Source organism: Pocillopora damicornis, chromosome 3, assembly GCF_964200805.1.
Source record: "Pocillopora damicornis chromosome 3, jaPocDami1.2, whole genome shotgun sequence".
Classification (NCBI taxonomy): Eukaryota; Metazoa; Cnidaria; class Anthozoa; order Scleractinia; family Pocilloporidae; genus Pocillopora; species Pocillopora damicornis.
The window spans coordinates 1,380,816-1,392,680 of record NC_142672.1 but is presented as its reverse complement, the minus strand read 5'-3'; the positions used below and the strand labels follow the sequence as shown (position 1 = coordinate 1,392,680).

The 11,865-nt window shown below is 38.0% G+C and overlaps 5 protein-coding genes across 8 annotated transcripts; 1 reads left to right on the top strand and 4 right to left on the bottom strand.

The window, feature by feature from the left end:
* Positions 1 to 311: 311 nt before the first annotated feature.
* On the bottom strand, positions 312 to 3,119 carry LOC113669140 (kremen protein 1). Of its 4 annotated transcripts, none has more exons than XM_027185146.2 (6): positions 2,880 to 3,102; positions 2,667 to 2,759; positions 2,358 to 2,461; positions 1,346 to 1,615; positions 983 to 1,077; positions 312 to 495 (listed from the first exon to the last, which is right to left on the bottom strand). In XM_027185146.2, exons 3-6 carry the CDS (start codon positions 2,413 to 2,415, stop codon positions 463 to 465), a joined length of 456 nt encoding a protein of 151 aa, XP_027040947.1. In that variant the 5' UTR covers positions 2,416 to 2,461; positions 2,667 to 2,759; positions 2,880 to 3,102; the 3' UTR covers positions 312 to 462. The 4 variants fall into 4 exon arrangements, with proteins under 4 accessions (XP_027040947.1, XP_027040945.1, XP_027040946.1 ...); XM_027185144.2 differs by having other exon boundaries at positions 2,349 to 2,461; positions 2,880 to 3,053; XM_027185145.2 differs by lacking the exon at positions 2,667 to 2,759 and having other exon boundaries at positions 2,880 to 3,119.
* A 94-nt stretch (positions 3,120 to 3,213) lies between these two features.
* On the bottom strand, positions 3,214 to 4,349 carry LOC113669124 (transcription factor MafK-like). Its single transcript, XM_027185122.2, has one exon. The coding sequence runs from the start codon at positions 4,252 to 4,254 to the stop codon at positions 3,703 to 3,705; it is 552 nt and encodes a 183-aa protein (XP_027040923.2). The 5' UTR covers positions 4,255 to 4,349; the 3' UTR covers positions 3,214 to 3,702.
* A 1,573-nt stretch (positions 4,350 to 5,922) lies between these two features.
* LOC113669158 (transcription factor MafA-like) lies at positions 5,923 to 7,319 on the bottom strand. Its single transcript, XM_027185159.2, has one exon. It carries the CDS (start codon positions 7,317 to 7,319, stop codon positions 6,798 to 6,800), a length of 522 nt encoding a protein of 173 aa, XP_027040960.2. The 3' UTR covers positions 5,923 to 6,797.
* LOC113669159 (transcription factor MafF-like) lies at positions 5,923 to 9,939 on the bottom strand. Its single transcript, XM_089202206.1, has one exon. The coding sequence runs from the start codon at positions 8,235 to 8,237 to the stop codon at positions 7,650 to 7,652; it is 588 nt and encodes a 195-aa protein (XP_089058332.1). The 5' UTR covers positions 8,238 to 9,939; the 3' UTR covers positions 5,923 to 7,649.
* A 305-nt stretch (positions 9,940 to 10,244) lies between these two features.
* Positions 10,245 to 11,752, top strand: LOC113669143 (uncharacterized). Its single transcript, XM_027185149.2, has one exon. The coding sequence runs from the start codon at positions 10,310 to 10,312 to the stop codon at positions 11,009 to 11,011; it is 702 nt and encodes a 233-aa protein (XP_027040950.2). The 5' UTR covers positions 10,245 to 10,309; the 3' UTR covers positions 11,012 to 11,752.
* The last annotated feature ends 113 nt before the right edge of the window (positions 11,753 to 11,865 follow it).

Sequence of the window (11,865 nt, the reverse complement as noted above, 5' to 3'; positions counted from 1 at the left end):
ATACAGTTGTTATCCTTCTCATTTAAGATTTTTTAACATCCTACAGTATAGCTATAGGCTTGAAAAAGCTTCGCTTTTTTAGCGTGGACAGGTTTATAGGGAGACTTAAAAGACAGTCGTTTGTATCATCTGTTTGGGCGTGACTGTCAACGATAGCTGAAGACATCTTAAAATATGCGTTTTCTGTGGAAGACTGAGACCAAAACAAAAAACTTTGTGTGGACGAAAGTAGATTTCTTTGTTTTAAAGGTACTCTGTTGTAGGCTTTCAGTTATTAAACGGGAAAAAGAGAAAAAGGACGATCGGGCGACTTTCTTCATTACACAGTTTTAATGATTTGCAAAGGAAAAAAGCACTACCAGTGTTATTCAACATCTAAAACATTCAAGGAAGTCAAGCCAAGAAAACAAACAGAACAGCGAGATATGTCCTGGGATGCCAGAGTTCCGTTCTCTCTTTCAGTCAGTGGTTGGTACTTTTAGCCTTCTTGTGTTCCTGTAAATTAGGATGAAAACCCATATAATGATCATATATCATCGTTAAGACTGCAGAGAGATCTCCCATTTTTTCATATTTTATTCTTTATATTAAAAGGGCCAGAACTATTTTCGCCGCTGCTTTCGTTCTTTTGCATGTAGTTCATAAAATTAAGCACAATTTTTCAATTGAGGGTTACATTCAATCAAGACAAAAAAAAGAGACCTTATTTTCTCGGGTTAAAATTTCCTCATTACGGTTCTGAGTTTATCTTGCTCTGTGCAATATTGTTTTCTAGTTTCCTCGAATCAATGATTATTTCCAAAATCAAGCTTGTGTGTAGAACAATTTCAAGAAAGCAAAAGATGAAAAAGGGGAAATGTGAAATGGTAGCAAAGCTGCGGAGCTAATCCAAACATTTACTTTCACGTTCTGTTTTTATGAATTGTTTCTTGAACAACCCTACCCGCTTGAAATTCTTCATCTTCATGTATGTCATGCTCACCTTCGTGTGGTTGGTAGCATTTACATGCGGTTTGAGATCAGCTAAGGCTTTTGTTAGCAGTGGAGTTATCTTGACACCAGCCGGTGGATCATAACCTAAAGTCAAATTAAACAGAAGTTGTAGACGTATTGGAATGGGAATTATTCGACGATGTTCATTGAGCCCGCGATAATTGTCTTGGTATAGTAACTCAGGCAATCATCAGAGCAGTTGCAATTTCGGTGGAGAATGCAAATTCTGATGCTTTAGTGACATAACCCCCTTACGCGGAGTGATTATAGCAAGATGCAACGATTGACTCGAGAGCCAATTTTGTTATATCCTTTCTAAGAAATTATCGGTGAGCTCTGATATCAACTACACCTGTTTTATAAATGGAGTTACTCCAGTATCCTCCACAATGCTTGTCTTCTTTATTGGTACATTCACTCGAACACTTCCACTCCGGCAGCAGACCGTACCGCCCTCGCTTGTTACCACAGAAGCAGAGATATGAAAACTGAAGGCCAGCGAATCTATAAAACAGGTCCTTGCAGCTCTTGGCGCACGATTTTACTGTCACTTCACGGCCGTGAACTCTTTGTGGGAGATCTCTGGGGTCCGAATCTTTATAGCAACCTACGTATTCATAACCTAAGACAATTGAGTGGAATGCATTTAGTAGGAGACGACAAAATTTTCAAGTCAAGTTTAATGTTTGGTTGTAAGGAGCCCAGGGTATCAATTTATCAGTCTCTTGTTTACTGGAGGTGAGCGAATGAGTAAGCGAGAGAAATTGGCAAGGTTTTTTTTTTAAACAACAGTGACAAGGGTCCTTTCTTCGATGTACTTAGTCTCCCTCGTTTTCTATCACACTTTTCTCGCAAGCTACCTCCCTCCGCCCTTCTATTTTGCTGATTTCAGTGTTAAAATGTTCGATGTAGTAACATAATTTTCGGCTTCAGTTCAGTACACACTTAATTAATGCGTTGTACAGACTTAAAGCTGGTATTTTGGGTTCAGTCCGGAGATAAGGAACGAATCTGCAGATCTAATTCTACCCACCTTCAGAGCACTTTCATCGTCACATTTTTTTTTACTGAAAAATCAAGCGGAGGCGCGACACACGCACTTCAATATCATTGACATTTGTCAACGCTTTGTTTAAAAGATCTCATATGCAGTCAAGCGTTAATTTCGCCTCACTAGAGAAGATGAATAATATGTTAACATGTCAACTGACTGAGTAGGCAAGGCTGTAACCCTTGCAACAAATCATCGACAAAATGGTGCTAAGACGCAAACAACTTTTTTTTTACATCGGAGTTTGGGGCTTGCTAATTGCTAAGGCAGAGCAACAATAGGCAACAATTTCATTATAACGTACACCAAATACCTCCACAGGTGACATACGACACGGACAACACCAAAGAAATAAAGTCAGTGCATCGCATGGCTCCTTCTCGTATCCACTATCTTTCAGTCTTCAATTTTCTAGAGCTGATGGAAAAATGGGTTTCACTTGAACAAGTGGTTTCATTCATTCGAGCATGTGACCGGATCAAGTTTTGACGTGATCTGGAATTTTACAATCCGTTGCCTGTATTGCTTGAAAGATTTAATTTCACCTCAGTTTATGACTTTATATCTAAGTAAGCCTCCAAGGTTCGTTTCGGTATCAAATAACAAAGTAGCGTTACTTTACCTAGAAAAACCTTTGAACTCTCAGCCATCCGTGACTGAATTATCTTCGATCAATCACCATTATAAACGAACTTTCATCATTTCATGGAAATAACTAAAGAATATGAAGCCACGAGCAACATATCAGATTCTAATGTACAAATTGAATAGATGACTGTTCTTCGATTACAAAAAAAATCATGAGATATCGTTTATGAGATTATTTGATTCTTACCTTTCATTGACTTACACCGTCTACGCCTGTTATAACTGTGCTATCTATTGCTACTTCTTACTGCCTTGAAAATAGGACTGGTGGAATCCTCGTGGTACCCAGTTGAAGAAAAAAAAAGGAGTTTTTTCGCTGGAGTTTAGATGACAAAGAGAGAGAGAAGCCTATAAAATATTGAATAGCACGATGAAACTAGAAATGGAAGACAACCTGTCTACATCAACATACTGGTGCTATTTCCAGGGGAGGGGTGGGTAGTGCGAGTGACTTAAGCATTATGAAACAGTGATCCATGTTTGATGTGATCAAGAGAATAACATGAATGCACACACAAAAATGCCTCTGTATTTCTCTTTATTACAGGTGTTTTTGTTTATTAATAATTCGATAAATATCCGATAGTATTTGTAAACTACATGTTTATACATATCTTCAGTACATTCCGGCGGCAACTATTTCTCACTCCTTGGGAAACAAAAAGCAAATATTTCACAATTATTTTTTCTTTTATAAAAGTTACTACTGTTTGCAAATTTCACTTTTTAGACATCTCTACACTTGATTGATAGTCATGATTCATTTAAGCTATTTTTGGAAATATTTCAAGGTAAGCCCTTGTACCCCGCATTGTACTTAACTTAGTTTTAGAAGAAATTGTAAGAGTGGTACTTTCTGGAATTATTTCAAACATAGCTAATACGCATGCTAAATAATGGTGCCTGCTGGATTACAGTTTATCAATCACTGTTCGGTGAATAATTTAAGTCTTAATAATGAAATAGAATAGCGAATTGCTTTTGGACACATAGACTGTCAGCCCTTAGCATCATGCCGGCAGCTCGGTAGATATCTTGCTTTGCATGTAGACAGCAAAAGACTTCTGCAAATGCTGATATTTCTTCTTGAACGCCTCTTTCTCTTTCCAGACATTTCTTAACTGGCTTCTCTCACTCTCCAGTTGCTCTTTCAATGAGAAGTTCTCGTTTAGCAGATCTTCGTATTTTTGCTGTTTACGAATGCGACAATTCAAAGCATAGTTTCGATTCTTCAAGTTGCGTCTTCGCTTCTTTATTTTTGCTGCCTCGTCCCGCGGGAGGTCCCGAAGAAGCTTGTTGAGATCTTGTACGCGGAGATTTTGAATTTGTTCGTCGCTTATCGTCGAAGGATCCAAGCTCTCAGTTTCAGATTCAGAAGATGAGTAATTTTCTTCATTTCTTGTTTCACCGTCGAAAAGATCTTGGATGTCGCGATCTGTGTTGGAGGTAGAATTGTTTTCCTCAAATAGAAGACTCTCTTCCGTCCACAGGTTTTCAAAAACGTGTTTCATGGCATCGGTGGAGTACACACCGAACAGGGCATCAAAATCTTCCTCCATCATATAACAAATGCAGCGTCGATGAACAATTTCTCCCTTTTCAGAAGCGAATCACAATGACTAAGTGAAAGTCTCTGAGGGTTTTCCCCCCAATGTCGCAGCTGAATAGCTTATTAAGTTTCTGAAACAGGAAAACTTTCGTTTTCATTTCGGGGGGAATTCCCTCGCGCGGTCCTGTTCTAAGAATTTTCTTGAAGCTTTCTGAGTATATACACAGCAACGACGTGATGGAAAAATTACATCTGTCTCGCAAACTATCTACAAGTCGTGTCTTCCATGAGGGTTAACGAGACTCTTGTAACCAACCAAGTTTCTTTTCTTTTCTTTTTCGTTTGGGAAATTAATCAGATTTAATGGCTATCCTTTTTCTTCTTCTTCTTCTGCTGCTCTCTCGAAATGAACCTATTCATGGATAATGGAATTCTATTTGTTGACGCAAAGAGCCGCATAAACGTATGCAGAGGCGGAGATGAACTGAACTTAGTAGGCATGGAAATCGCAAAACAAAACAAAACATTGCGAGCAATCAAACAAATAATCACACAAAAGGAGTATATTTCGTTTTACACAGTTTGCTACATGAATGTGACACTGTTGTGCGGTTTATTCATACTCTTGGTTCCTCGAGATCTTCATGTGGTACAGAGAGATGTTCACAACGTATCCATTTTTGTTGTAAAGTCGAACCAGCACTCATGTGTTTGTGGATATGTTATAAAAGCCTATTTTAAGAAGTCTTGTGATCTTTGGTTTTTTCCCCTCTCGTTGATTTTTTATAGTTGGGTCTACTTAAAATTTTCTTTGCCAGCATTAAAACTTTCTCCTAAAGGATTTGATATCTTGACGTCCATTTCGACCACTGTCGGAAAAACATTTCAATTTAAGCGACTATCGACCGAAGAAGTCAAATTTTCTTTTTATTCAATGAATCGAAATTCATGTGCGTCTCAAGTTCTCATGTATAACACTTTCTAGTCTCTTAAACCCAAACGAAATTGAATATCTCTTGTAGAGGGGACGTCCCTGTTATCGTTAAGAGTTAACGAGCTTTAGAGAATCGTAATTATGCTTGAAAAGTTTCCCTATGAACGAATAGTTCTAAATTGATAAAAACGATTTGAGAGACACGATGGTTCCATGATCAACTCGCTGGGTTCTAGTTGTGAGTTGTTTCAATTTTATTGTTGTGTTCTTGGCAAAGACACTTTACTCTCACAATGGCTCTTTTCATGTACTAAATGGGTGCTGAAGACCTATCAGCCGCGACAAAACCGGATGAAAATCTGCAGTGTAACTTACAATTGATTAGCAGTTCATCTCGGTAAAGTCACAATATTTCTAGGTTGCACTTGGTTTGATTGAAGAAAAGTCACTAGCCTAGGCGTATAAAGAGTAGCAGTATCATATTGTTACCAAAGAAAACGTTTGCTTAAGTCTGTAACTTTTGTCGAGACATCACAAACTGTTCATGCTGCTGGCTTGCCTGAAATTTGTTAGTTCAAAGAAATTTCCCTTTGATAAATCATGCACCTTGAAGTTGTGCAGTATCAGTAAACGTAAACTCAAGGAAAACTTTAAAAATCTTTTGTCTAATGCTTTGACCCAAAGCAAGCAGGGTGAGTTAAGCTGAAATCAAAGCCGTTGTGTTGAAGACATCAATTGCATACAAAATTTCCCTGAAAAACTCTTTTTATTAAAGCTATTAACACCGGGTTTGTACATAATTTGTTAACAACATGCAACATCAAATTGAAGTAGAGTATAGTTTCTTCAAATTACATGAATATCTCCAAATTCATTTGGTTCAAAAATTTATTCCTTCCTGTTTACCTAAAAATATCGCCTACGGACACAATCATATAATACACAAAATGACTTTTTTTCAGTCAGCAACAGTATTAAATGATCTTTCAGTGAGACATTTTCTCTAACTGACGAATCAATCTTTACCGACTTTATAACGAAATTTCCACAGCAATTTTCGGATTTTATAACAGATATCATTGTTAGTAGTAGGTAGGTAGAACTTTTCCCCTTCTGAACAACAAACAATATGTATACGCAATTGTTCGAATTACATTAGACTTTTCGCGTTATAAAGAGGTCTAAAAATAAATATTCAAATGGAATAAGCTTGTTATCAAGTGAATTGAAGTAAAGTTAATTTTATCACTGACTGAAATACAAAGCCATTCAAAAAGCAACTACAATGTCTAAACACGAGAGTTGTGTCTGAGTCTGTAAAGGTATAGTTTGCGGAATTTCCAATTGAAATAACCAGGCGTTATAAGCCTCAGTATTCTAACAATACGCTAGGATATGAGAAATATGACTGATGATGAAATTCTTTTGGAATATTACTCAAAATAGCTCGTGTAATTGGTATACATTTGGAGCACACTAACCTTAATTCGAGTTCACATGATAAAATTTTGAAGGAAAGTTCCAGTAACACGTATTATTATTGTTTCTGTGGCTGTGAGACCGGTGATCGAATCTACTCAAATTAATATGTCGGTCCAATACTGAATGCCATTGCATGAAAGTTACCATTTTCTTGCAACATTAGGTCTATTAAAGGTGACATACGCCTTATGCAGTTCTGAAAATTTTCTTTTGTAAGAGTCTCTTTCTTTTACCGCTCTGGAAAGGACTTCATTTGCCGCCCGTAGCTGATCTTGCAATCGCTGATTTTCTGTCAGCAAGCTCTCTTTAACCGCTGCACGCCTTCGCCGGCAGTTGGTCGCGTAATCGCGGTTTCTCAAGCTTCTCCTGCGTTTTCTGATTTGCAATACCTCAGCTTGGGGAAGGTTCTTCATGCGTTTGTTAAGTTCGCGTATAGGGAGTGTTGCGATTTCCAAGTCGGTGATCTGCTCACTAGGCGTAGAGCTGGTTGTGTTACAATCTGGGCGCTCAGAATATAGGTGCATCTGCGTTAGAGAGCTTTCTTCCTCGGCGACGAGCGGCTCAAAGCTGAACCAATAAGAACTGGGTTCATCTTCAGCCAACCCGGCATCAAAAATGTCCTCCATTTTGGGAAAATCGGCATAAAGTTCTTCATCGGTCATGTTTTGTCCGCTGTCAGTCTATTACCGAACGTACCGAGAGCACATGGCCGTGGATACGAAAGTTGCAATGCTGCGATATTGCCTCACGTGACTTTCTCCGGCTGTCAGTCAAGTTTTGAAATAATGACAGAAATGATTTGAAGCTCTGCCCAATAAATATGACGTAGGGGGAATCCCGTAATATCTTTCGCTTTTGAAAACATGAAAAATTAAAGAGTCTCGGAGCGAGAGCGTTCCAAGGACAACAGAAATTGACAACAAAAATCAAATGATATATTATAGAAGAGCGATGAAAATTATTATTTGGCAAGTTTTAACTTCCTTTTTCAGTCAAGGCTCCGTCACAATTCTGCCATAGTCCACCATAGAGAACTCTCTTGATGTGTTCAAAGTAGAAACAGCACCTATCAATCGTTCGTATTTCTGTCGATATTTGTCCCTTTCCTGGGTAACTTTTGTCAATTCCATATTTGCTTGGAGAATTTCTCGCTCAAGGGCTGCATTTTCATGTGCGATGTAGCTCTGTCGCTCTATTCCTTTCTGTCGGCACTTTAGAGCATATTTACGATTCTTGAGAATTCGTCTCCTTTTTCTGAATTTCCGAATCAGCCCTTCAGGCAGCCGACGAAGTTTCTTGTTCAACTCTTGAATCGACGTCCTTTCGAGGTATTCGTCGTCGAAAAGCTTCTTATTTACTTTGAGCAAAAGAGAGCGATTGTGATTTAATTGTTGGTGAAGATTACCCGGCGATTCTGTAAGGCGTCCTTGACTTACGATAGTTTCTGGCGTGATCTGCAGGAGTCCTTCAACCATACGTGTATAACAAACACCATCAGAAAGCGCTCGTCGACCCTGCGTGTTATTCGAAGTAAATTTGCGCTCTCCAAATGAATCAAGGTAAGACTCCTTCTTCTCCATGACAAATTTGCGATCGACAGACTATATGCTATTCAGTATAAAAGCAATGCAACAGAGGGCAAAGGTTTGGTTTCATTAAAGACGCCCAGAGCGGGAAAGTACCTCTCAAACACAAACGATATTAGGGGAATCCCATGCTTTCATCCAAGTTAATCAGTTTGGCCAATGATAGCGTCTGTTTTCGGTTTTGTTTCAGTCGGTAGATGTATTTATTTTTTACAAAGAGAGATCGAAATGAATGCAGCACGAACGCATCTGAGAGCCTTTTTTCCTAATATATTTTATGATTCTTTGGTGATGCAATACACTTCATGCTACCTAATAATAAAGCTCGATAGAGTTTATCATCTATGATCGTATTTGGCGCTGATGAAGGGCTAAACCCTCACGAAAGAGAAGCTTCGATTGACTTGTGTTCACCCGGCTTGCACTAGTAACTAAATGTTGCGTTTTTCAATATATTATTTTTCTTTTCCCATCTCCGTTTTAATAACTCTCTGCTTGTCCCAGAATCGAAACTAATTTCGATCTATTAATGACCTCTACTTGTGGAAACAACAGCAGGGAGTTTCCCTTGCTGAATGTTTTCGTTCTTTGCGCATGCATATTAGATTAGCTGAGCATTAAACATGCTTCCAATATTCGCTTAACGAGCCGATTTTGATCCCCAGAAGTCAACTTTTAATACAGTGATTTATCTTGTTTCTTCCTGGCCGATCTGATACCAATATACTGACCAAAGACGTCACGTCGTAATGTAAAATACTCATAGCTGTAATAGCGATTGTAAACTTATATATCATTCAAGAGTTTTATGTCTATTTTTTGCTGACTGAGTAACGGAGATTTGTATTTTTCAGCTAAGATCGTGTTCTTTCCTTCATAACGAGACAGTATGCAACTGCTGCATTTTTTTTTTGTATTATAGTAAGATGAAAACACAAGACAGCAGATAAATATTGACCCCTAAATAAATCGATCTTTTCTTCGCCCGACATGTTTTTAATATAAAGTGATGAACATTGAAAGGAGAAAGTAGTAATTACTTTCTCTCCTTCCCCGGTCCCTCTCTCCATGTTTTAAAATATATTTAAATAAAATTGAAAAATAAGAATTCACAGCAGTGACGTTCGAATTGTTATAGCAACATCAGTGCATGTCGCAATTCAGATCATGTTGACCCCCAGAGGTTAAGGGAAATTTCCCTACTCAAGGCAATTGAAATGAAATTCTCGATAGAGCGAAAATGGTGGCTAAGATTTGGCAATATAATATGGTTTTGAACTAAATGACCAAAAGCACAATGTTTATAGGCCAAATCGCCAAAATAGAAATAAATATTACGGGCAATGGAATCAGGGAAATTTACTTTCAGTTTCGAAAGTGAAAATTTGCATCTGACATTAAGTCGGCGGTTTTGTTTCATTTCCGAAGGGGTTTTTCCCTTTTTGGAATGCGTGACACTTAAAAGTCTCTGATGAACCGCCCTCTGGGATCTTTGATGTAAAAATTAATTTTCTCCTTTTCCTAAAAGATTTTCCACGCGAAGAAATCAATTTCTTTATACTTCACATGTTACAGTTTACCGATTTCACAATTTCGATAGGATGAGTTCGCTGCATATTTTTCATACCTGCTTTTCATTGTTTTGACCCTCAGAGGGCAAGGGACTTTCCCTTCTCTTTTAAGGTGGAACCTGTACGATAAACAAATAGCTGTGGCCAGTGAAATACGAAACACGCATTCTGCGCGACGTTTTCTGAAACATTAGAACTGTTCTTCGAGAAAGAAATTCTTAATTGCCTACGAAAATTTTATTCAGGTTGAAAACCGAACGAAAACCAAAGAATTGTAAGAATATTACATATGACGTAATGATATTTTTTTTTAGATCTGAAAAAAAAATCGCAAAAGTTTTGTTTTTTCCGGTGAGGGAATGGTTTTCGGACGTTTTCAGGGGACAAGAAACAATTTTTAAAGGTTCCAAGATCTATTTTACCTTGCAAAAGCTGATACGTGCTTGGACATTTCAGCTGAGAAGCTTAGAAACTGTTAGGGGATTCCCCGTTTTCATGATTGACAGGCAGGTGAGATGTAGTCAAATCACGCAATATGATTGGACGAAAATCAAGCAACCCCGTATGGAGCTGAGTTTTGATGAGAAATCGTACCATCATGTGTCTCATTTTTGGTTAGATTCCCATTTTGCTAACATGGATTACAGCGAGTTTTTCCCAGAAATGTCCCCGATGGACGAAATTTTGGAGAGGGATTTCTCGAGCGATGTTTGCGGTCCAGATTGGTCACACAACCATAGACTGGGAGATCTGGTTGGCGAAGATAACTTCGAGAATGTTTTGTTGCAAACAAGACTTGATTTGGACAACTTCGAGACCGAATCAATCGCCAGTAGCGAGCCTCAGAGCCCACTGGATTTGCAAGTTGGCAAAAACCAATCCTTTACCGACGACGAATTGATTAGTATCTCTATAAGACTTCTGAACCAGCAGTTGAAGAATTTGCCAAAAGCGGAGGCGAAGCAAATTAGAAAACGGAGGAGAAGCCTGAAGAATCGTGGCTATGCTACAAAATGTCGACAAAGGCGCACGGAACTGAAAGAAAGCCTCGAACAGCAAAACAAGCGATTGAAATTGGAGTTGAAAGAAGCGAAGGAAAACCTTTACAATACTTTGAGAGACAGAGATATGTTTAAGAAGAAATATGAACAACTCCACGCATTGCTTTCGAGCCGTAAGCGGCACTTGTCTTCGTGATTATCGGTAATAATGGCTTTGAGACCACATTCATGAACACATTTCCATTCCATGCACTTATATTGTGGATGACATGATCACGAAAGTAACTTAGCTGACTGTAATTAGAATTTCGCAAAGTCCAAGAACCCACGCTCAAGGATTTACGCAGCGAACGTTAGTTATGTTAGTGACATTGAACTTTACTAGACCCTTCGTCGCGCAACGAGTCTCGCTTAAAGTATATCGAGACAAAGGTAGAGCTGTTTCTCAGAAGTGTTTAATATAATTGAATGATCTTCATCTTTTACGAAATCTTGCTTTCCATTTATTCTATCGGTCATAAACCGCTGAATATAATATATTTTGAATATTTGTCAGTTTAGAGTTGTTGTGGCGTTCACAAAGCTCAGTAGCATATTGAGTAATGTATTATGGTAAAGAAATTGTAAAGTCTTTGGATACTTTTGATGAATAAGTAGCCAGTCAGATTGATTTAGATGTATGAATTGTGTACATTGACTATATTTTGGAACCCTGACATGCTACAGTTGTCCAGTTGTTGATAAATTCATTTCAGTTAAATGTTATCAAATTCCACGGAAATTTTGTCGTGTTGCTACCAAAAATAGCTATTTAAATCTGTGGTGGTCTATTTTAACTTTACGAAAGAAATTGTAATTAATGATTCCGCCAAAAGATGAGAAATACATGTACTTGATAAGTGTTATCTGCGGAATAAATTATAACATGTTAAGTTCAGATTGTATGGGTGTTTATTTTTTTACACTTAGCAGTTGAAGAAGCGGTATTAATTCATATTTCTCTCATTGCTTATGTGTACATTGCGTTTTGATAGCAAAAAATACATAATT

Excerpts from the sequence above, each read along its gene's own strand:
- LOC113669143 (XM_027185149.2), top strand. The coding sequence starts at position 10,310 with ATGATTGACAGGCAGGTGAGATGTAGTCAAATCACGCAATATGATTGG.
- LOC113669124 (XM_027185122.2), bottom strand. The coding sequence starts at position 4,254 with ATGATGGAGGAAGATTTTGATGCCCTGTTCGGTGTGTACTCCACCGAT.
- LOC113669158 (XM_027185159.2), bottom strand. The coding sequence starts at position 7,319 with ATGACCGATGAAGAACTTTATGCCGATTTTCCCAAAATGGAGGACATT.
- LOC113669159 (XM_089202206.1), bottom strand. The coding sequence starts at position 8,237 with ATGGAGAAGAAGGAGTCTTACCTTGATTCATTTGGAGAGCGCAAATTT.
- LOC113669140 (XM_027185144.2), bottom strand. The coding sequence starts at position 2,415 with ATGCGATGCACTGACTTTATTTCTTTGGTGTTGTCCGTGTCGTATGTC. Across the intron at positions 1,078-1,345 it reads TAACTCCATTTATAAAACAG|GTTATGATCCACCGGCTGGT; the intron begins GTGTAGTTGATA and ends ATTTGACTTTAG. Across the intron at positions 496-982 it reads ATGCTACCAACCACACGAAG|GAACACAAGAAGGCTAAAAG; the intron begins GTGAGCATGACA and ends CCTAATTTACAG.